At 44.4% G+C, this 22,034-nt stretch overlaps 1 protein-coding gene across 1 annotated transcript in view; it reads right to left on the bottom strand.

Moving 5' to 3' along the window:
* LOC110523013 (rho GTPase-activating protein 39-like) overlaps positions 1–22,034 on the bottom strand; it is a 187,976-nt gene that overhangs the window by 16,802 nt on the left and 149,140 nt on the right. Inside the window, exons 3-10 of the mRNA XM_036978529.2 lie at positions 18,275–18,644; positions 17,778–18,044; positions 16,847–17,611; positions 13,931–14,095; positions 13,523–13,708; positions 12,858–12,930; positions 12,499–12,639; positions 10,817–10,890 (exon numbers count right to left, since the gene is read on the bottom strand). Of these exons, the coding sequence (XP_036834424.2) occupies positions 10,817–10,890; positions 12,499–12,639; positions 12,858–12,930; positions 13,523–13,708; positions 13,931–14,095; positions 16,847–17,611; positions 17,778–18,044; positions 18,275–18,644 (2,041 nt within the window). The remainder of the gene's footprint in view (positions 1–10,816; positions 10,891–12,498; positions 12,640–12,857; positions 12,931–13,522; positions 13,709–13,930; positions 14,096–16,846; positions 17,612–17,777; positions 18,045–18,274; positions 18,645–22,034) is intronic.

The raw sequence follows: 22,034 nt of genomic DNA, 5'->3' as shown, positions 1-22,034 counted from the left end.
TTCATTCCCTGTCTATTCGTCTTCCTCCCTCTCCATCTCAGTCAATTCCTCTCCACTGCTCCTTTGCTCTGATCCTCCCTCTATCCTTAGGTCTCACTCTCCATCTGTCTTTCCTCTGTCCCTCATCTGCCCTTTCCTTCAGTTCAGCCCTCTGTCTGTTTCTGCCTCTATAGAGGCACTCTATAGTGTAGACAGCAGATGACTGCCTCACTGGCCCCCTACTGTGGTCGGAAAGAGAGAAGCACCATTCTATGACAGGAAGTAGAATTATTGCTCCATGGTCACATTGGGGCCTGTTTGAGAGGATGTAATGTTAGCAAACTTTCAAATAGAAATGCATTGTGATATATAACTGATATTAGATAGAATAAAGTAACCTGTTAGCTCTATTCATTCTATTTCAATCTCCAATATTCAAAATATTTCACATGAACTGAGCTAGATGTAGCCCACTGGGCACAAACTGGTTAAATCAATGTTGTTTCACCTAATTTGTCAACGTATTGTGATGTGGAATCTACCCGGAAAATACATTGAATTAGAAAAAAGTAATTAGCATAAACAATTGTTAAGAGGATAACATTTCAACCACAAGATCATGTCATCATGGTAACCAACTTTCAAAATAGACAAACCTTGCATAAAATATGTTGAAATTGTACCTTTGAAACAACGTAGTGCAGGGTGGTATACCGTATTTTACTATATACCGGTATTTATCCACGGACCGGTTTGGGTTCTTACTTTACCTTCTATAACAGTATTTGAATGTTTGGTTTGTTAAATGTGATACGCCGTGTGTAACGTCCATGTTTTATAGTTAACTCCGCTACTTGAGTCATCCCTCTCTGCTCTCTCAATTCAATTAAATTCAAGGGGCTTTATTGGCAGGGGAAACATATGTTTACATTGCCAAAGCAAGTGGAGTAGATAATATACAAAAGTGAAATAAACAATAAAAATGAACAGTAAACATTACACTCACAGATGTTCCAAAAGAATAAAGACATTACAAATATAATTGTATGTATATATACAGTGTTGCAACGATGTACAAATGGTTAAAGTACAAAAGGGAAAATAAATAAGCATAAATATGGGTTGTATATACAGTGGTGTTTGTTCTTCACTGGTTGACCTTTTCTTGTGGCAACAGGTCACAGGTCTCTCTCGCTCTCCATGCCGCTTTCCACACAGAACTAGTGTTGCTTGACCACGAGACACTTGCGTTTAGTCTGCATGGTCAATGCAGCACATGCAACAATGTTGATGACAACGATGTTGTTTCCACTTTAATCTTAATATAAATCCACAAGAGTTCTATAATTACAATATTAGTTTGTGTTTCTTACATCTGCAAACAGCTAGTTTGTATTTTCTTAGCACTAATGCTAATCGCTAGTTAGCTGGCAAGGTAACTAGCCAATAAAAGTACTAGCTAGCTAATACAGCCTGATACCAGTGCTGGTGGAGGCCTAAATCAGCATGTTGTTTGTGCAACAGTATCTTCTAAATCAAAGAGGAAATAGGCGAAGCATGAACACGTTGGCTACATGAATAAAGATTTAATGTAGCCAAAGATTATAGGGTCCCCTAGGAAACACTGAACATCACTTTGGTTCCTAACCTGTCACAATAACTCATCCATGGCATTTTCATTTGTCATGTCAAACAACACTGTATTCAAAGTGCCCACTATTATTTATATTCTAACTATAGAATTATAATCAACCTTCTATTTCCATGATTCCAAAAGTTCACCAAATGTTTTGATCTAAATCACAATTGCAACATTTGGTTAAAAATAAGGCGTAGTATTTTTCCCCATATTGTGGCAGTGTGGAAATTATTTTAGGTTGAAGTTGAATTGAACAGTATAAACCAATCAGAAAGGAGAAAGACCCCTTTAAATCATTTAGAATGTATGTGTTGCTACCCTAGGATCACTCACTACTCATAAAGCACCCTAGGATCACTCACTACTCATAAAGCACCCTAGGATCACTCACTACTCATAAAGCACCCTAGGATCACTCACTACTCATAAAGCACCCTAGGATCACTCACTACTCATAAAGCACCCTAGGATCACTCACTACTCATAAAGCACCCTAGGATCACTCACTACTCATAAAGCACCCTAGGGTCACTCACTACTCATAAAGCACCCTAGGATCACTCACTACTCATAAAGCACCCTAGGATCACTCACTACTCATAAAGCACCCTAGGAACACTCACTACTCATAAAGCACCCTCGGATCACTCACTACTCATAAAGCACCCTAGGATCACTCACTACTCATAAAGCACCCTAGGATCACTCACTACTCATAAAGCACCCTAGGGTCACTCACTACTCATAAAGCACCCTAGGATCACTCACTACTCATAAAGCACCCTAGGATCACTCACTACTCATACAGCACCCTAGGATCACTCACTACTCATAAAGTAAATGTAGAACTTTTATTAATCAAAAATATTAAATACCGTCAAATACCATCATACCGTCAAAAATTTGAAAAATACCATGATATGATATTTTGGCCAAACAACGTCAGATCTTCAACGTAATATCCACTATAAGAACCGTACCCAATTCTCCACGTTGAAATGACGTGTTGTGCCCAGTGGGAGGCTAGTAGTCTGGTTTACGCAGGGATATTAGATGGTCCGATCACACAAATTGCCTGGGTGCCAAACGTCTGGATGGATAATGTAATTTATCCGCGTTGTAACAAACCCCCACCTTACAACCCATGTGAGCCCATGTATTCACACCCCTTGCTGGCGGATAATTTTTTTTTGCAGTTTTAAAGCAAATTTCCTGCAATTCTACAAATTTTGCATGGGGCAGAGATTTATTTAGCTGTTTTAAAGCTAATCTCATGCAATTTAACGCATTATTCCAAAAATATACACGGTGCATTCAGAAAGTATTCAGACCCCTTGACTTTTTCCACATTGTTACGTTACAGCCTTATTCTAAAATGTATTGAATTGTTTGTTTTCCTCACCAATCTACACACAATAAATACCCCATAATGACAAAGCAAAGCAGGTTTTAGAATTTTTTGTAAATGTCTTAAAATAAAAAACTGAAATATCACATTTACATAAGTATTCAGACCCTTTACTCAGTACTTTGTTGAAGCACCTTTGGCAGCGATTACAACCTCAAGTCTTCTTGTGTATGATACTACAAGCTTGGCACACCTGTATTTGGGGAGTTTCTCACATTTTTCTTTGCAGATCCTCTCATGCTCTCTCAGGTTGGATGGGGAGCGTTGCTGCACAGCAATTTTCAGGTCTCTCCAGAGATGTTTGATCGGGTTCAAGTCAAATGCCTGGGCCACTCAAGGACATTCAGAGACTTGTCCTGAAGCCACTCCTGCGTTTATCCTGGCTGTGTGCTTAGGGTCTTTGTCCTGTTGGAAGGTGAACTTTCATCCCAATCTGAGGTCCTGAGCACTCTGGAGCAGGTTTCACCAAGGTTCTCTCTGTACTTCGCTCTGTTCATCTTTGGGCGCCAGATAGCCTAGTTTTTAGAGCGTTGGGCCAGCAGTAATAGAAAGGTTGCTGGGTTGAATCCCCGTGCTGACAAGGTAAAAATCTGTCGTCCTGGCCCTGAACAAGGCAGTTAACCCACTGTTCCCCGGTAGGCCATCATTGTAAATAAGAATTTGTTCTTAACTGACTTGCCTAGTTAAATAAAGGTAAAATAATAATAATATTTCCCTTGATCCTGACTAGTCTCCCAGTCCCTGCTGCTGAAAAATATACCCACAGCATGATGCTGCCACCACCATTCTTCACAAAGGTTTCCTCTAGACGTGAAGCTTGGCATTCAGGCCAAAGAGATCAATCTTGGTTTCATCAGACCAGAGAATCTAGTCTTTTAGGTGATTTTTTGGCAAACTCCATCCAGGCTGTCTTGTGCCTTTTACTGAGGAGTGGCGTCCATCTGGCCACTCTACCATAAACGTCTGATTGGTGGAGTGTTGCAGAGATGGTTGTCCTTCTGGAAGGTTGTCCAATCTCCACAGAGAAACTCTGGAGCTCTGTCAAAGTGACCATTGGGTTCTTGGTCACCTCCCTGACCAAGGCCCTTCTCCCCTGATTGCTCAGTTTGGCCAGGGCCAGCTCTAGGAAGAGTCTTGGTGGTTCCAAACTTCTTCCACTTAAGAATGTTGGAGGCATCTGTGTTCTTAGGAAGCTTCAATGCTGCAGACATTTCTGGTACTGTTCCCCAAATCCGTGCCTTGACACAATCCTGTCTCGGAGCTCTCCCGACAATTCCTTTGACCTCATGGCTTGGTTTTTGCTCTGACATGCACTGTCAACTATGGGACCTTATATAGACAGGTGTGTGCCTTTCCAAATCATGTGCAATCAATTGAAATTACCACAAGGGGACTCCAATCAAGTTGTAGAAACATCTCAAGGATGATCAATGTAAACAGGATGCACCTGAGCTCAATTTTCGAGTTTCAAAGCAAAGGGTCTGAATAAGGTATTTATGTTTTTTGTGAATGGGCCTACCCCTCACCCTCCGATCCAACAGTTTCCAGATGTGATGGATTGAGATCCCATTGAGATCCCAAGTACAGCGTCTGGTTGCTCCTCATTACACACCACAGACCAGCAAATATTATTTACATCATCAACATATGAATCACTACAAAACTTATTGTATGACCTCTTATACACTACAGTGGGGAGAACAAGTATTTGATACGCTGCCGATTTTGCAGGTTTTCCTACTTACAAAGCATGTAGAGGTCTGTAATGTTTTATCATAGGTACACTTCAACTGTGAGAGACGGAATCGAATACAAAAATCCAGAAAATCACATTGTATGATTTTTAAGTAATTCATTTGCATTTTATTGCATGACATAAGTATTTGATACATCAGAAAAGCAGAACTTAATATTTGGTACAGAAACCTTTGTTTGCAATTACAGAGATCATACGTTTCCTGTAGTTCTTGACCAGGTTTGCACACACTGCAGCAGGGATTTTGGCCCACTCCTCCAAACAGACCTTCTCCAGATCCTTCAGGTTTTGGGGCTGTCGCTGGGCAATACGGACTTTCAGCTCCCTCCAAAGATTTTCTATTGGGTTCAGGTCTGGAGACTGGCTAGGCCACTCCAGGACCTTGAGATGCTTCTTACGGAGCCACTCCTTAGTTGCCCTGGCTGTGTGTTTCGGGTCGTTGTCATGCTGGAAGACCCAGCCACAACCCATCTTCAATGCTCTTACTGAGGGAAGGAGGTTGTTGGCCAAGATCTCACGATACATGGCCCCATCCATCCTCCCCTCAATACGGTGCAGTCGTCCTGTCCCCTTTGCAGAAAAGCATCCGCAAAGAAGGATGTTTCCACCTCCCTGCTTCACGGTTGGGATGGTGTTCTTGGGGTTGTACTCATCTTTCTCCTTCCTCCAAACACGGCGAGTGGAGTTTAGACCAAAAAGCTCTATTTTTGTCTCATCAGACCACATGACCTCCTCCCATTCCTCCTCTGGATCATCCAGATGGTCATTGGCAAACTTCTGACGGGCCTGGACATGTGCTGGCTTGAGCAGGGGGACCTTGCGTGCGCTGCAGGATTTTAATCCATGACGGCGTAGTGTGTTATTAATGGTTTTCTTTGAGACTGTGGTCCCAGCTCTCTTCAGGTCATTGACCAGGTGTAGTTCTGGGCTGATCCCTCAACTTCCCCATGATCATTGATGCCCCACGAGGTGAGATCTTGCATGGAGCCCCAGACCGAAGTTGATTGACCATCATCTTGAACTTCTTCCATTTTCTAATAATTGCGGCAACAGTTGTTGCCTTCTCACCAAGCTGCTTGCCTATTGTCCTGTAGCCCATCCCAGCCTTGTGCAGGTCTACAATTTTATCCCTGATGTCCTTACACAGCTCTCTGGTCTTGGCCATTGTGGAGAGTTTGGAGTCTGTTTGATTGAGTGTGTGGACAGGTGTCTTTTATACAGGTAACGAGTTCAAACAGGTGCAGTTAATACAGGTAATGAGTGGAGAACAGGTAGGCTTCTTAAAGAAAAACTAACAGGTCTGTGAGAGCCGGAATTCTTACTGGTTGGTAGGTGATTAAATACTTATGTCATGCAATTAAATGCAAATTAATTACTTAAAAATCATACAATGTGATTTTCTGGATTATTGTTTTAGATTCCGTCTCTCACAGTTGAAGTGTACCTATGATAAAAATGACAGACCTCTACATGCTTTGTAAGTAGAAAAACCTGCAAAATCGGCAGTGTATCAAATACTTGTTCTCCCCACTGTATATTAGGCCCAGCCTTTGGAACTTTGGTTTTCCTAGATATGGCTATTATATTGTGATCGCTACATTTGGATACTGCTTTAAAGCAAATATCTACAGCGTTAGTAAAAATGTGATCAATACATGTTGATGATTTAATTCCTGTGCTTTGTAACTACCCTGGTAGGTTGACTGACAACCTGATCGAGGTTGCAGGCACTGGTTACGGTTTGAAGTTTCTTCCTGAGTGGGCAGCTTGATGATAGCCAGTCAATATTTAAATCACCCAGAAAATATTATTCTCTGTTGATATCACGTACATTATCAAGCATTTCACACATATTACCCAGATACTGACTGTTAGCACTTGGTGGTCTTTAGCAGCTTCCTACAAGAATGGGCTTTAAGTGAGGCAGATGAACCTGTAGCCATATTACTTCAACAGTATTTAACATTAGATCGTCTCTAAGCTTTACAGGAATGTGGTTCTGAATATAGACGGCAACACCTCCTCCGTTGGCATTTCTGTCTTTTCGCTAGATTTTATAACCATGTATTGCTACCACTGTATCATCAAAGGTATATCTAAGTGAGTTTAGAGATAGTCAGAATATGAATGTCATCTGTTACAAGCAAGTTATTGACTTCATGGACCTTGTTTCTTAGGCTATATATGTTGATATGGGCTATTTTTAGCACTTTTCTGGGTTGCTTGATTGTTTTTAATGCTTTACTGGGAAGCTTAGCAGAGGTAGACTTCCTCATGTTATTTACATTGACAGTGCAGGGTGAGCTGCATAAAGTGGTCTTCCTACTATTGCACACCGCCTCAGTGCTAACAGTGTTACTCTGGTTTATAGGCTCATGATTGCTGCTTACAATAGCTGTAGGATAAACGGATGTATTCGGTGCAATTAGGGGTACATAAATTAAATGACTTACATTGTGTTTGCCAATGCCCCTAAGATCAGCATTATGACTACTCATTGTCACAATGGTAGGGATTAATTGAGCTGGTCTTGGATCATTTACCAATCATTGTTTCAACGCAGCCTTGAAATGCGTGGACAGAGTCCAGGAGCCAAGATGATTTGGATGGACTCCGTCATTCCTGTAGAGTATCTTCTGTTTCCAGAAGGTGTCAAAGTTATCAATAAAAGTGACTCCAGCAGAGCTACCCTAGTCTTTTAGCCAGATGTGTAATGCCAGCAGTCTGCTGAATCTTTCACACCCACGGCCCAACGATGGTACTGGACCTGAAATTATTGGCTGTTTTTTGTAGTATTTTAATGCTAAAATCAGTTCTATAAAATCAATTTTCAAATGTTCCGAGCTAGCCCTCCTGATGTCGTTCAACCCCACATGGACTACGACAGTGTCAGCTCCCGGCATCTGTGGTAGAACAGTCGGAAGCAGCCTTGTTATGTCCTGTACTTGTGCTCCTGGGTAACACAGGGTTTTTGCCTTGGGGACCGAGATGTTTCTCACCATAGAGCTGCCTATGATGACAGGTGATGTTGAATGGGCCGGTCTCTCAGGCATCCTCACTGTCTGGTGAGGCTGGGAGCTCTGAGGATTTGAACAAGAGGTAGAAGGCACCGGAGAGGGAGACAGGTACCTCCGGAGCTGATCTTGATTGGGAAGCCACCACGGACGAAGGCAACGGAACCTCTAGATCTAGGGAGGCAAAGCTGTTTCTGGTCTGTGTCAGTTCCAGGCTCAACATCTCCATGGAAACCCCGTTGCCAGAGGACGCCTTCTTCGACTTCCACGGCGAGTGACGTACCTCCATGGCTGGTTGGTTGGGTCGAGATCAGCTACATTCTTCAGGGAAGGGGGAGACCCCTTCGGGGATGGAACCCTGCCTAGCACCGGCCAGTTGTCTATGGAGAGCAAAACTTCCACCAGACCAGAGCGGCGTCCGGCTACTGGGGTGGAAGAAAAATAAAAAGTAGGTGGGCGTGGGTTCCCCAGTAGCTATGTAGATTTTCTACTTGCTTGCTAAGAGTAGCTACTTCACTCCTGTAGTCCCCTGCAAGCAAGCAGTTGCTACATTGAAAGTCAACGCGGTCCACATTGTCCCGGAACAAAGCAAAGTAAACACAACTCCTGCAACGTTGGAAACGTTCAATAGCGACCTCCATTTGAGACGCCGAGCCAGCTAGGCTAGCTGGGCTTTCGCGTCTCTCCCCCTATACGGAATCTGACAGGATCCCGGGACAGGTAGCTGCGCTCACAGCAATTTAGCCCAACAGAGGATTCAAAATAAAATAAAAGTATATAAAAACACTGTCAGCTTTTAAACCGAGATCTTTAGTTCAGATTTCAGCGTTCGACAAACCTCAAAGAGAGGTTTCTAGGGCATTCAAAAGGTCAGAAGGTCAGAGTAGAGATCAGCACTGGTCACCACCCACTGGGCAAAGACTGGTTGAATCAATGTTGTTTCCATGTCATTTCAACCAAAAAATGTAATGTGATGTCGTTGAATCAACGTTGTTTCCATGTCATTTCAACCAAAAAATGTAATGTGATGTCGTTGAATCAACGTTGTTTCCATGTCATTTCAACCAAAAAATGTAATGTGATGTCATTGAATCAACGTTGTTTCCATGTCATTTCAACCAAAAAATGTAATGTGATGTCGTTGAATCAACGTGGAAAACAAATTGGATTTGAAAAAAGTGTTATTTTTTCCCTCAACTGAAATCCAATGACGTGGTGACATTTTTTGTTGATTTCACGTTGAATTCATGTTAGTTGACAACTCAACTAAATGTATATCAAAACTAGACGATGAACTGAAGTCTGTGCCCAGTGGGCAGTAGAGAGACGCCATTATATTACAACCCATTTAAACCAGTGGAGGGGCCTGATAATGATTGGTACTGGTCTAAAACCGACAGCTAACTGGGCTTGTTTCGATTGGAACTGGTTTATTGAGTCAGTTAGTCAGATAATGTTTTTTTAGGTCAGGGCGAGGATAGATGAACAACGGAATGGAACGTCCCCCAGGAGATGGTTTCCATGACACCCAACCTTACCTCCACACCCTACCAGCCTTACCCCCTTCTCTCTCGCGCACACACACACACACACACACACACACACACACACACACACACACACACACACACACACACACACACACACACACACACACACACACACACACACACACACCTCCGTCTGGGAGCCTGGTAAACAGAGGCAGACTGTAGAGTTGTGATCTGGTATAAAAACACTCAGAAGATACATTTGCCTAAAGGGCCCCTGTAATTGGTGGACTAGTTAAGAAGCATGTGAGCATGTGTGTGTTTTGTGTGTGCTTGTGCGTTTGTGTGTGTGCAAGCGTGTGGGCGGATACGTGTGTGTGCCGTGTTGTCCCAGCAGTCTCAGCAGGAGTCCTGCTCCAGACATTTACATTAATAATACACTACATTTTGTACACCGCTTGCTGAAACAATAACTAAATTAAGACAAATACACACACACACACACACACGCACACGCACACGCACAGCTAGAGGGAGATGATTCAAATGAGAGAGGCTAATGAAATGGAAAAACAGGAAGTCCTTTGTCACACAAACAGTAAAATACTAAATCAAAGGATAAATGATGAGACTAATTGGAGTTTAGCTTATCCTCTCATTCACCTATTATTATCTGACCCTGCTGGTCATCTATGAACGTTTGAACATCTTGAAGAACAATCTGGCCTTAATGTCTATGTACTCTTATAATCTCCACCCGGCACAGCCGGAAGAGGACTGGCCACCCCTCAGAGCTTGGTTCCTCTCTAGGTTTCTTCCTAGGTTCCTGCCTTTCTAGGGAGTTTTTCCTAGCTACCGTGCTTCTACATCTGCATTGCTTGTTTTTTGGGGTTTTAGGCTGGGTTTCTGTACAGCACTTTGTGACATCTGCTGATGTAAAAAGGGCTTCATAAATACATTTGATTGATCTACTTATTAATATTCAGAAAATAAGAGCCGAAAGCAATACAAGTCAATGGTGACATACCGTTGAATGTGTGTGTATGTAGTGTGTGTGTGTTGTGTGTAAGTAGCATGTCATTGTGCCCCATATTCCCCTCCTATTCCCATCCCGGGGAGCATTCTGATATGGAATTCTTAATCAGATGGCGGTGGGGTACGCCGTGTTATCAGGGTGTGTACAGTGTGTCTCTGTTTGTGTGTGTGCGTATCCGTGCGTGTGTGTGTTTGTCTGTGTGTGTGTGGCGTGCATGAGGAGGGGTGTTAATTAAGTGGCGTGTGTTGTTGCCTTAGGGATGGCTAGTAGTTAGCTACATAGACCTCGTTACTCCCCTTGGTTACTGTGCTGTCAGCCAATTAACAGCTAGCTAACTAACCCTGCACTAACTGCGCTACGGCTAACAGGGGAGGAAGATGAGCAGACTTGCCCCCCAGACACAGCCCCGCCAGGTACAGAGACAACAGACAGACATCCCAGGAGAGGAAGATTAGAAGGAAGAGAAAAAAAACAGGGAATAACCAAGCACAGACCTTCTTCGCTCCGGTCAGAGCAGCCTTCTGCAGTTTACGGTAACAGTATTTGGCATAGCCGCTGATCGCCACTCCTGGAAGAAATAACACACACACACAGAGGTTAGTTGTTAGATCATACAGCAACGTGTTGTAATTACCGAAGAGAAGTGGACTCAAAACACTGGTACAGGAAGGAAACAGAGATAATAAATACACACACACACACACACACACACACAATACAGTTCATTACTGGAGGGTAACACTGGTCTAATTCTGGAAACACACCATACTGCTCCAGGCCACTGTCCTCCTGACCCTACAAGAACACACGCACACAAACACACATACACTGACACAATGTTCAACCATCAAGTTCCTGTTGTCTACATAGTTACATACACACAACAGCAGGATTACCCTACAGTAATGTAAAAAGACTGAACTGATGCCCAGGACTCTCCCATTAGAGAGACTGCAGTGCAGACAGATGTAATATGGGTCAGAGAGGAGAGGTGCAGGGAGAACCTCCTTTCAATCAGACAACAAAATGATCTAGTAAAATGAATTAGTAGACACCCATATGAAAAAATACTATAGCATACTATGCTCTAAATACTGTAGTATTACTATATTTATAGTATACTTTTTGCAGAAGTATACTGTAGTATTCACTGTAGTGTTTTTGTGGACATCCCTGTAGTACACTGTAGTAAAGTTTACTATAGTATAAACACTAATATTACTATAATAAAAACTATATTATAAACTGGGTGGTTCGAGCCCTGAATGTTGATTAGCTGAAAGCAGTGGTATATTAGACCGTATACCATGGGTGTGACAAAACATTTATTTTTACTGCTCTAATTACATTGGTAACCAGTTATAATAGCAATAAGGCAACCTGGGAGTTTGTGATATATGGCCAACATACCATGGCTAAGGACTGTGTCCAGGCACTCTGCATCGCGTCGTCCATTAAAATAACATCAAGTTGATCAGAAATACAGCGTAGACATTGTTAATGTTGTAAATTACTATTGTAGCTGGAAACAGTAGATTTTTTATGGAATATCTACATAGGCGTACAGAGGCCCATTATCAGCAACCATCAGTCCTGTGTTCCAATGGCACGTTGTGTTAGCTAATCCAAGTTTATCATTTTGAAAGGCTAATTAATCATTAGAAAACCCTTTCGCAATTATGTTAGCACAGCTGAAAACTGTTGTTCTGATTAAAGAAGCTATAAATCTGTCTTTCGTTAGACTAATTCAGTACCTGCAGCATCAGCATTTGTGGGTTTGATTACACTCAAAATAGCCAGAAACAAAGAGCTTTCTTCTGAAACTCATCAGTCTATTCTCGTTCTTAAAAATGATGGCTATTCCATGTGAGAAATTGCCAAGAAACTGAAGATCTCGTACAACGCTGTGTACTTCTCTCTTCACAGAACAGAGCAAACTGTCTCTAACCAGAATATAAAGAGGAGTGGGAGGCCCCGGTGCACAACTGAGCAACAGGACAAGTAGTTTGAGAAATAGACACCTCACAAGCCCTCAACTGGCAGCTTCATTAAATAGTACCCACAAAACACCAGTCTCAACGTCTGTGTACGCCATTAAAATGCATCGCCACAGCCAGCTAGCCACCACACACACATGCACGTAACCACACACATCACACAATATCTCTCATCCAACCTTTAGTATCGTTAAGGGGGTCCATGTGTCTGTAGATGTATCCCTCCAGGTAGGAGTGGAAGCGAGGTGTAGGCGGGAAGAAGGCCAGACACACAGCCATGAGCTCCCAGCCCCTCTCCAGACTATCGTAGCGGAAGTTCTCTGTGAGAAGTAGTGGATGAGGTTAGTGTTCATTTGACTTCAGGTTGACTGTGCATCAAGCCTGTGTCTAATGAATTAATAGGTTTGTTAATTAGGAGTCCAGTAGTTTACACACTGTTAGTGTTACACAGTGTGTGTGCACGTAGCTGTGTGTGTTCAGGTGTAAAGCTGGCCGTGTGTGAGTGTGTGTGAGCGTGTGTGTGTGTCTGTGTGTGTACCTGTAGTCTGACGACACAGCTGAATGTAGAGTTCATCACGAAGACCCTGGCTGCTCCAACCACGCACTGCCACCTGGGAAGAAAAGAGAGGGAGGGGTAGAAGAAAGAGAGAAAGGACAGAGAAGGGAGAGAAGGGAATTATTAAAAGTCACATATGTTTCCATGATGTGCAGAATTAATAAACTGAAGGAAAATTGAAGCTTAAAAGACATAAATGCATAAAATAACAGAGTAAAAAAGTAGAGAAGTGAGAAGCAACACAATGAAAGTAAATTCAAAGAGAGACATGAACAAGTAGAAGCAGAGAACAGAGAGAGGGATAATAAAAGGGCCTGTGCAGACCTCTAGGGCGATGTTCAGGGGGCCAGTCTTGGCGCGAAAGAGAGAGAGAAAGACAGAGAGGAAATGAGGGGGGGTGGAATCATTAAGTCATGTTTATTTCCTTGATGCACAAAATCAGAAACTGAAGATAAATTGAAGCTTAAAGCACATAAAATGACACATGGCTGCAGAAAGGGAGACAATGGCTCAGTCCAAAATGGCACCCTTTCCCCTTTTAGTGCATTACTTATGACCAGGGTCCATAAGGGTCAAAAGTAGTGCACTATATAGAGAATAGGGTGCCATTTGGGATATGACATAAGGATATCAGAGAGTCTGCAGACCTCCAGGGCGACAGTGAGCGGGTCAGTCTTGGCCCGGCGGTCTCCCATGTAGGTCTGGATGAGTTTAAAGATCTCCACCGCCTCTCTCTTCACCGCACGGTCTGACGTCACGATCATGGGCTTTTTGATTGGCTCACTGCTCCACGCCAGCATGTTGGCTATGGACACCTTGCGCCGGAACAGACCCTGAGAGGGAGGAAGAGGAGGAGGGGGAGAGGAAGGAGGAGGAGGAAGGAATGATAGGTCAATATTTAGCTTTACTTATACTAGATATTATATAGATGTGTTTGTGTGAGACAGTGAGAGTGTGACTGTTCCTGTGTATTTTAAATTGTAAAGCGTTGTGTGTGTCTGTAATGTATCAGTGAGTGTTAAAGTGTAAAGTTAAGTGTGTGTGGGTGGGTGTACCTGTGTGTGTTTGTTAAAGTGTTTGGAGGCCCAGTTCTCAATGTCGGTCTCGGAGGATGGCTTCCTCAAGGTGAATTCTGGGAACACTCCACAGCTGGCGCTGGGCATCATGTTCCGAGCATTCCGACTCGCCTCGAACTGAGCACACGCTCCAAGATCCTCCGACTGAGGGAGAGAGGAAGAGAAGGAGAGACAGAGAGAGAGGGAGGGAGAGAGAGAGAAAGCGAGAGTAAGGTTGAGAGGGAGAGAGAAAGAGAGAGGTTGAGAATGAGAGAGCGAGAGAGACAGAGATAAAGAGAGAAAGAGAGAGAAACAGTAGCAGTAGACAAACACATGATGTTAAAAGGGAATGCTGTGAGGAAAGAGAGTAGAGGACAGCCTGACATCTTTTTTTCCCTTTAACGTCTCATTTTTTCTTTCTTTCTTTCTGCTCTGAGTTTGAGTAGCACTGTATTCCTTGGTAAGCACTTTCAGGCCTGCTATTTTCCACTAACCCCCACATCTCCCCCTCTCCCTAACTGCCTACCCCTCCCCACCCTCTTTCTCTCTGATGGTTGATATGGGGGCAGATTTCTCTTATGTGAGGGCTAAGTTAAGTGTGTGTGGGTGTGTTTGTGTGTGTCTTACAATGTGATGGTAGATATAATGAGAGAGAGAGAGAGAGAGAGAGAGAGAGAGAGAGATGGAGCGAGTTAGAGAAAGGATGGATAATTGGAGGGATGGAGTGATGGGAAAAAGAGGTACTGTAGGCAGGGTTGCACATATGGAGCAGAATAAATCTGGCTTGTAGTTCCCCCCACAGGCTCCCATCCTTCTCTGGCATGGCTCTCATCTCTCTTCACACCTTAAAGAAGACCTGCTGTCTCTCTGTCTCACACATTCAGCAGCACACACAGAGAGGTGTGGGAGCATGTGACGTGTCTCTGTGTGTCTTTGTATATGGCCTGGTGTGTCAATGCCTTTCTGTGCATGTACTGGGATGTATGTATGTGTGTGTGTGTGTGTGTGTGTGTGTGTGTGTGTGTATGCTTGTGTCTAAGTGAGTGTAGGCCTGTCTGGTACAGTGAGTCTAGATCATTCCTGTAGTCCGGTGATCTGTGCCTACATTCTAAGTGATGGTACATGGCAGTGTGTTATGTGTGTTGGTTTTTCTATCCTTGTGGGGACCTAAAATCAACAAAAGTCCCCACGAGGATATTAAAACAAGGAAATACGTGGTGACAAACATTTTTAAACTTAGGGGTTAGGTTTAGGGTTACAATTAGGGTTAGGAGTTAGGTTTAGGATTTGGGTTAGGGTTAAGGTATGGTAAGGATTAGGTTCAGGGTTAGGGGTTAGGAAAAATAGGATTTTGAATGGAAAAATGTTTTGGGTTCCCACGAGGATAGAAGAACATAACGTGTGTGTAGCCTATCTGGTACAGAGAGTCCAGGTAAGTCCCTGTCTAAGTGGCAGTAGGTAAGTGCAATAGCAGCAGTATGGATATTACACAGGGGATGGAACCGGTTCAGGGAACAGAACAGAAAACTGTAAAAATATATATATATATATTCAAGGAACAGAATCAGAACCGGGAACGAAAGTGATCTATACTGTTCCAGAACAGAACCGTTATTTGAAAAGAATGGGAACCGGTTAATAATGTTATTTTACGCTCTGGTCCCACAAAAAACACAACAAAGCGCCTATGCAAAGCCCTCCGTCTTTCAATCAGAAACTTCATCCAGTTTCTGCCTGACTGCCTTCTGTCTGCCTGCCTGCTGTCTACCAGCTGAAAATGTTTGCCAGTGTGTGTGCGTGTAGTCTAGCAGCCCCTCCACCTCCAAAGCATAGCTGTAGCCTACTGACATTAAAAGCATGATTCAGAAGATAGGGAGAGCAATTATTAATTAGAGAAGAATGGATTATGTTTTTAAATTAGTTAAAAAGTTAGGTGTACTACAGTTGTCACATTTTACACTGGATTTATTAACTACAAAAAGGTAAGACGTGTTTTAAATTCTGGTACCACTCTGCACACTCAAGCTTGTTAGCTAGATAGCAAGCTTTGGTCCAATATTAAATCTCTGACGTTCAAAGACATTCAAAGTTCCTTCATAGAAGCCACTCTGGAGGCATGATTCTGTGGGCCTAATTCAGATAATGCATGTCAACACAAGATGCCCAGCACTTCAAGCCAAGCTTCCTCCACCCTCTCTCGCTTCCCACCCACAAAATGTCAGTTGTACACTTGTCTTTCCATCACTCAAACAACTCACTGAGCTTTAGCTTGCCCACTCCCTAGCAAGCTGCTCAATCTACACTGTATACTTGGTGAAGTAAACTAATGTCAAGCTAAATGTAAAAATAAAAAAAAGTCTAAGGTTTAAAAAGGAACAGAAGGAACAATATAAACCTGGACTTTTTTTGGTTCAAACCAGTTCAGAACTTTATTTTACTGGTCAGAACAGTGGAACGGAACGAAAAAAATAATTATTCTGTTTAGAACGAAACGATTGGAAAATAATTTTGGTTCCAACAACTGGTATTACATAAACCAATCTCACCCCATTAAAATAATGATCTGATTCTGCACATGATAAAACATTAATGGACCTGTGGCAGCTAGGGCGTGGCTCTGTGACAGAGAAGATGAGCTAGAGTTCGAAGTCACACAGTCACATGTGCACACACACACACACACACACACACACACACACACACACACACACACACACACACACACACACACACACACACACACAGAGACATAGAATATAAGAGCTAGAGTATGCACTGCACTGACAGATTGTGTGTGTGTGTGTGTGTCTGTGTGTGTGTGTGTGTGTGTGTGTGTGTGTGTGTGTGTGTGTGTGTGTGTGTGCGTGCGTGCGTGCGTGCGTGCGTGTGTGTGCGTGTGTGTGTATGTGTGGATACCTGTGAGGGGTGTAGGAAGGGTTCAGGCGAGGCCAGGTTGGTCTGTACAGACAGGCTCTTCTCCAGCAGTGCCTGAGGGAAGCCCAGTCTGTCGAAGGTGCTGCGTTTCCAGTGGTAATGCCCGTGGTGCCCGTCGCTCTGTGCCAACGCCTCATCCTCGCTAAATGCCCTCACCACTGGGCCTGGCAGGGGCAGGGGCACCGCCCCATCACTCTCGTACCCGTCTTTAGACCCTCCTCCCTGGTTAGAGCCCCTGGCCGAGCCCCCTTCCCCCGGGGCTGATTCCCAACTGCTCCTCTGTTTCATCACTTGCTGGGCCTCCCATGCCAGCCTGGCCTGGTTCAACACTGCCTCTGACAGGGTCCCTGACATCGGCCCCTCTTCCCAGTCCGCCCCAACACCACCACCCCCTCCACACCTTCCCAGCTCCTGGGGCAGGGAGGGTTTCCGGGTCTTGCGTTTGCGGTTCCCCCCGGGCGAGAAGCCCCCTCCACCTGTAGACCCAGAGAGGGAGAGGGAGTGGTGCTGACTGGAGCTCCAGGACATAGAGTCCTCGTAGAGCAACCTCTGGCCTCCGCCCTCGCCCCCCTCCTCGCTCCTGTAGTCCAGCAGCAGCCGGGGGTCCCGTATCAGACTCTGGCTGTGTTGGAGGGTGTAGGATCCCCCGTAGGAGCCCCCATACCCCCCCATGGAGGATGGGGTGGCCGTGGAGGTCCCGTAGTGAAGGAGCCGGTCGGCTGTCTTAGAACGTGGGCTGGAGGAGGACTGTTGGAGGAGGGGGAGGAGGAAGAAGATTACTTTATTGAATAATGTACACGAATGTCAAACTGGTGCCAGCAACCTTCCAGTTACCGTCCTACTGTCAGACATGGGATTCGAGCCGGCAACCCTCCGGTGGCTGGCCTATCTCTCTAACCTCTAGACTACCTACCTGTTCCACGTAGACCAGCTGTTTGACATACTCCTTCCCAGCAGGGCTGTACTCCAGACTCTGGGTCTTCTCTGGACACTTCTGTCTGGTCAGCACCAGCTGGCCGTAGGGGGAGTGGCTCTGTTTGGGAGAGTGATAGAGGGGCGTCGCCGAGGAGGGCTTTCCCCGGGCCGGGGACTTCCCTGTGCCATACAGCAAGGAGGAGTCAGAGCCCAGGTGGTGCATCACATCTGTGGGCGGTTCCTCGTAGATGGGCGGGGGCTGGTACTAGAATCATAAAAAACAATACGTTTCTCAAAAAGTGCACACAGAAAAGACAGGCGACAATCAAATCCTAGTGCAATTAAAATCAATCATAACAAGACCGATCACACAGGGACACTGGGAAAGACACAAAGAGGCAAGTCAATCACAGAGCATACCATAGACTAGCTGAAAGAGGTGTGTTTTTACATGTTTAATGAACGTGTTTCTGTAACTATGTTGGAGTGTCGTACCTCCGAGGGGGGCTCCTCGTAGAGGGGTGGTTCGTAGGCGTAGCGGGGGGAGGGGGGCTGTGAGTCGGCCGAGGGGCGACGGTGTGTCCCGGTACCTCCGCCCCCTAGCTCTGCACGTTTCAGGAAGGGCGACTGGCGGCGGTCGACGTAGAGGATTGGAGAGCCGTCAGGGCCGGTGTCAGGGGTGGCGGAGCCTCCAGAGGAACGGCGGGTACGGGAGGCGGTGCCGGTGCCAGGTGCGGGGGCGAGGGTAGGGGGGTCGCAGGGGGAGTAACCGTTCCCCTGGTGAGAGAGGAAGCTGGGTTCTCTGTCTGTCACCTTGATCAGCATCCTCTCCTTGGTACCTGTGTTCCATCTGAACGGAGAGGTTCTAAGGGGGGAGGCAGAGAGAGGAAGAGTGAGAGAGAGAGTTAATTATTGTATTTGGCACAGAGGAGCTGTCAGGTGTGATTCTGTTCAGTTGAACACAGTTGAACACAGACACAGCATAGCATTTCAACTTTCCCATAGATGAGTTAGTGGTTGGAACAGAACAGAACAGTCAGAGACAGGAGTGAAACCCCTAGCCTAGTCCCCGATCTGCTTGTGCTCTCTTTTCAACTCCTGTGGCGTAACAATGACCATAGGAGTTGGCAAGTCAGCACAACGAGATCTGGGACCAGGGTGTGAAGCCATTGTTCTACACAGTTGACCTGGTGCTGCTGTCAGTCACACAGCAGACAGGACAGCAATGTCCTGATCTGCTGCTCAGGAGACAGGTACAACTGAACCCTGGCAGGAAAGCTACACCTAAACCTAAGCATGGTATTCTCATAAAATATTGTTGTATTCTTATGGATTGTTTTAATGCAATATATTAACTGTGTATCACAAAACTGAGTGTTTTTCAGTGAACACCCAACAACAGAGAGAAACTGTGAGAGAAATATAAATGATGAGTTTTAGGAGAGAGAGATAGAGATGGAGTGAGGTGGAACCAAGGACTGATCACCCCAATCCACAAAAGTGGAAACAAATTTGACCCCAATAACACTGTGGGATATGCATCAACAGCAACCTTGGGAAAATCCTCTGCATTCTCAATAACAGCAGACGCGTACATTTCCTCAATGAAAACAATGTCAAATGTCAAATGGGCTTTTAACAAAATTACCGTACAACAGACCATGTATTCACCCTGCACACCCTAATTGACAACCAAACAAACCAAAACAAAGGCAAAGTCTTCTCATGCTTTGTTGATTTCAAAAAAGCCTTCAACTCAATTTGGCATGAGGGTCTGCTATACAAATTGATGGAAAGTGGTGTTGGGGGTAAAACATACGACATTATAAAATTAATGTACACAAACAACAAGTGTGCGGTTAAAATTGGCAAAAAACACACATTTCTTTTCACAGGGTCGTGGGGTGAGACAGGGATGCAGCTTAAGCCCCACCCGGGCACTAGAAAAGTCTGCAGCACCCGGCCTCACCCTACTAGAATCCGAAGTCAAATGTCTACTGTTTGCTGATGATCTGGTGCTTCTGACACCAACCAAGGAGGGCCTACAGCAGCACCTAGATATTCTGCACAGATTCTACCAGACCTGGGCCCTGACAGTAAATCTCAGTTAGACCAAAATAATGGTGTTCCAAAAAAGGTCCAGTCGCCAGGACCACAAATACAAATTCCATCTAGACACCGTTGCCCTAGAGCACACAAAAAACGGTACATACCTTGGCCTAAACATCAGCGCCACAGGTAACTTCCACAAAGCTGTGAACGGTCTGAGAGACAAGGCAAAAGGGCATTCTATGCCATCAAAAGGAACATAAAATTCAACATACCAATTAGGTCATAGAGCCCATTGCCCTTTATGGTTGTGAGGTCTGGGGTCCGCTCACCAACCAATATTTCACAAAATGGGACAAACACCAAATTGAGACTCTGCATGCAGAATTCTGCAAAAATATCCTTTGTGTACAACGTAGAACACCAAATAATACATGCAGAGCAGAATTAGGCCGATACCTACTAATGATCAAAATCCAGAAAAGAGCCATTAAATTCTATAACCACCTAAAAGGAAGCGATTCCCAAACCTTCCATAACAAAGCCATCAAATACAGAGATTAACCTGGAGAAGAGTCCCCTAAGCAAGCTGGTCCTGGGGCTCTGTTCACAAACACACCCCACAGAGCCCCAGGACAACAGCACAATTAGACCCAACCAAATCATGAGAAAACAAAAAGATAATTACTTGACACATTGGAAAGAATTAACAAAAAAACAGAGCAAACTAGAATGCTATTTGGCCCTAAACAGAGAGTACACAGTGGCAGAATACCTGACCACTGTGACTGACCCAAACTTAAGGAAAGCTTTGACTATGTACAGACATGGCTCTCAAGAGAAGACAGGCTATGTGCACACTGCCCACAAAATTAGGTGGAAACTGAGCTGCACTTCCTAACCTCCTGTCCAATGTATGACCATAGTAGAGACATATTTCCCTCAGATTACAAAGATCCACAAAGAATTCGAAAACAAACCCAATTTTGATAAACTCCCATATCTACTGGGTGAAATTCCACAGTGTGCCATCACAGCAGCAAGATTTGTGACCTGTTGCCACAAGAAAAGGCCAACCAATGAAGAACAAACACCATTGTAAATACAACCCATATTTATGCTTATTTATTTTCCCTTATGTACCCTTAACCATGTGTACGTTACAACACTGTATATATACGTAATATGACATTTGTAATATCTTTATTGTTTTGAAACTTCTGTATGTGTAATGTTTACTGTTAATTTTTATTGTTTATTTCACTTTTGTATATTATCTACCTCACTTGCTTTGGCAATGTTAACACATGTTTCCCATGCCAATAAAGCCCCTTGAATTGAATTGAAATTGAAAGGCAGAGAAAGAGAGAGAGAAAAAGGTGTGAAATCGATTGCAGCACTAGCCACCCTCGGCTTCAATAGTTCCATGCTCTGTGTGTGTGTGTGTGTGTGTGTGTGTGTGTGTATTGAGGGGGTAGGATTAAGGATTACAGGGTTGTGCATGTTGGGTTAGACCACACTGTGCTAGGGAGCCATTAGATACAAAACCACCTCTACTCATTTTTCCCCCCTCGCTCCCTCTCTCCACATCTCCTCTATCATCTCTTGTTCTCCCTCCTGGCCTCTCTGTCACTCCCTTGCCTGTCTTCTCTCCTTCCATCCAGCTCTTTAAATCTCTCTCTCTTTCCCTGTCTCCCTAGAAAATCAGTATAAAGTGAACATTGTTCCTCCTTTCCCTATCCATAAATTATTCCTATACATTTGACCTTCAAATCAATTTACACCCTGCATCCCACTGCTGACTTGCCTCTGAAGATAAGCAGGGTTTGGCCTGTTCGGTCCCTGGATGGGAGACCAGATGCTGCTGGAAGTGGTGTTGGAGGGCCAGTAGGGGGCACTCTGGTCCAAGGTGATCCCAGAGCAGTGAAGGGGACATTGCTTTGCGTAGAGTTTCGGATGGGACGTTAAACGGATGGCATGACTCTCTGTGGTCATAAAAAATCCCATGGCACTTTATTATAAAAAGTAGGGGTGTTAATCCCGGTGTCATGGCTAAATTCTCAACCTGGCCCCGTTCCATCATCCCCCTCATTCCTAATTGGCATATATCACTCCTCACCTCTCTAAATGATCTGTTGTGAGCATTCTGGCACAAAAATGGTTGCAGTGCATTATCCATGTAGGTGCCACACATTGGTGGTGGATG

The sequence above is a fragment of the Oncorhynchus mykiss genome, chromosome 5, assembly GCF_057628025.1.
Source record: "Oncorhynchus mykiss isolate SJ-2025 chromosome 5, ASM5762802v1, whole genome shotgun sequence".
In the NCBI taxonomy this organism is placed as follows: domain Eukaryota; kingdom Metazoa; phylum Chordata; class Actinopteri; order Salmoniformes; family Salmonidae; genus Oncorhynchus; species Oncorhynchus mykiss.
This window is presented reverse-complemented; position numbering and strand designations above follow the sequence as displayed.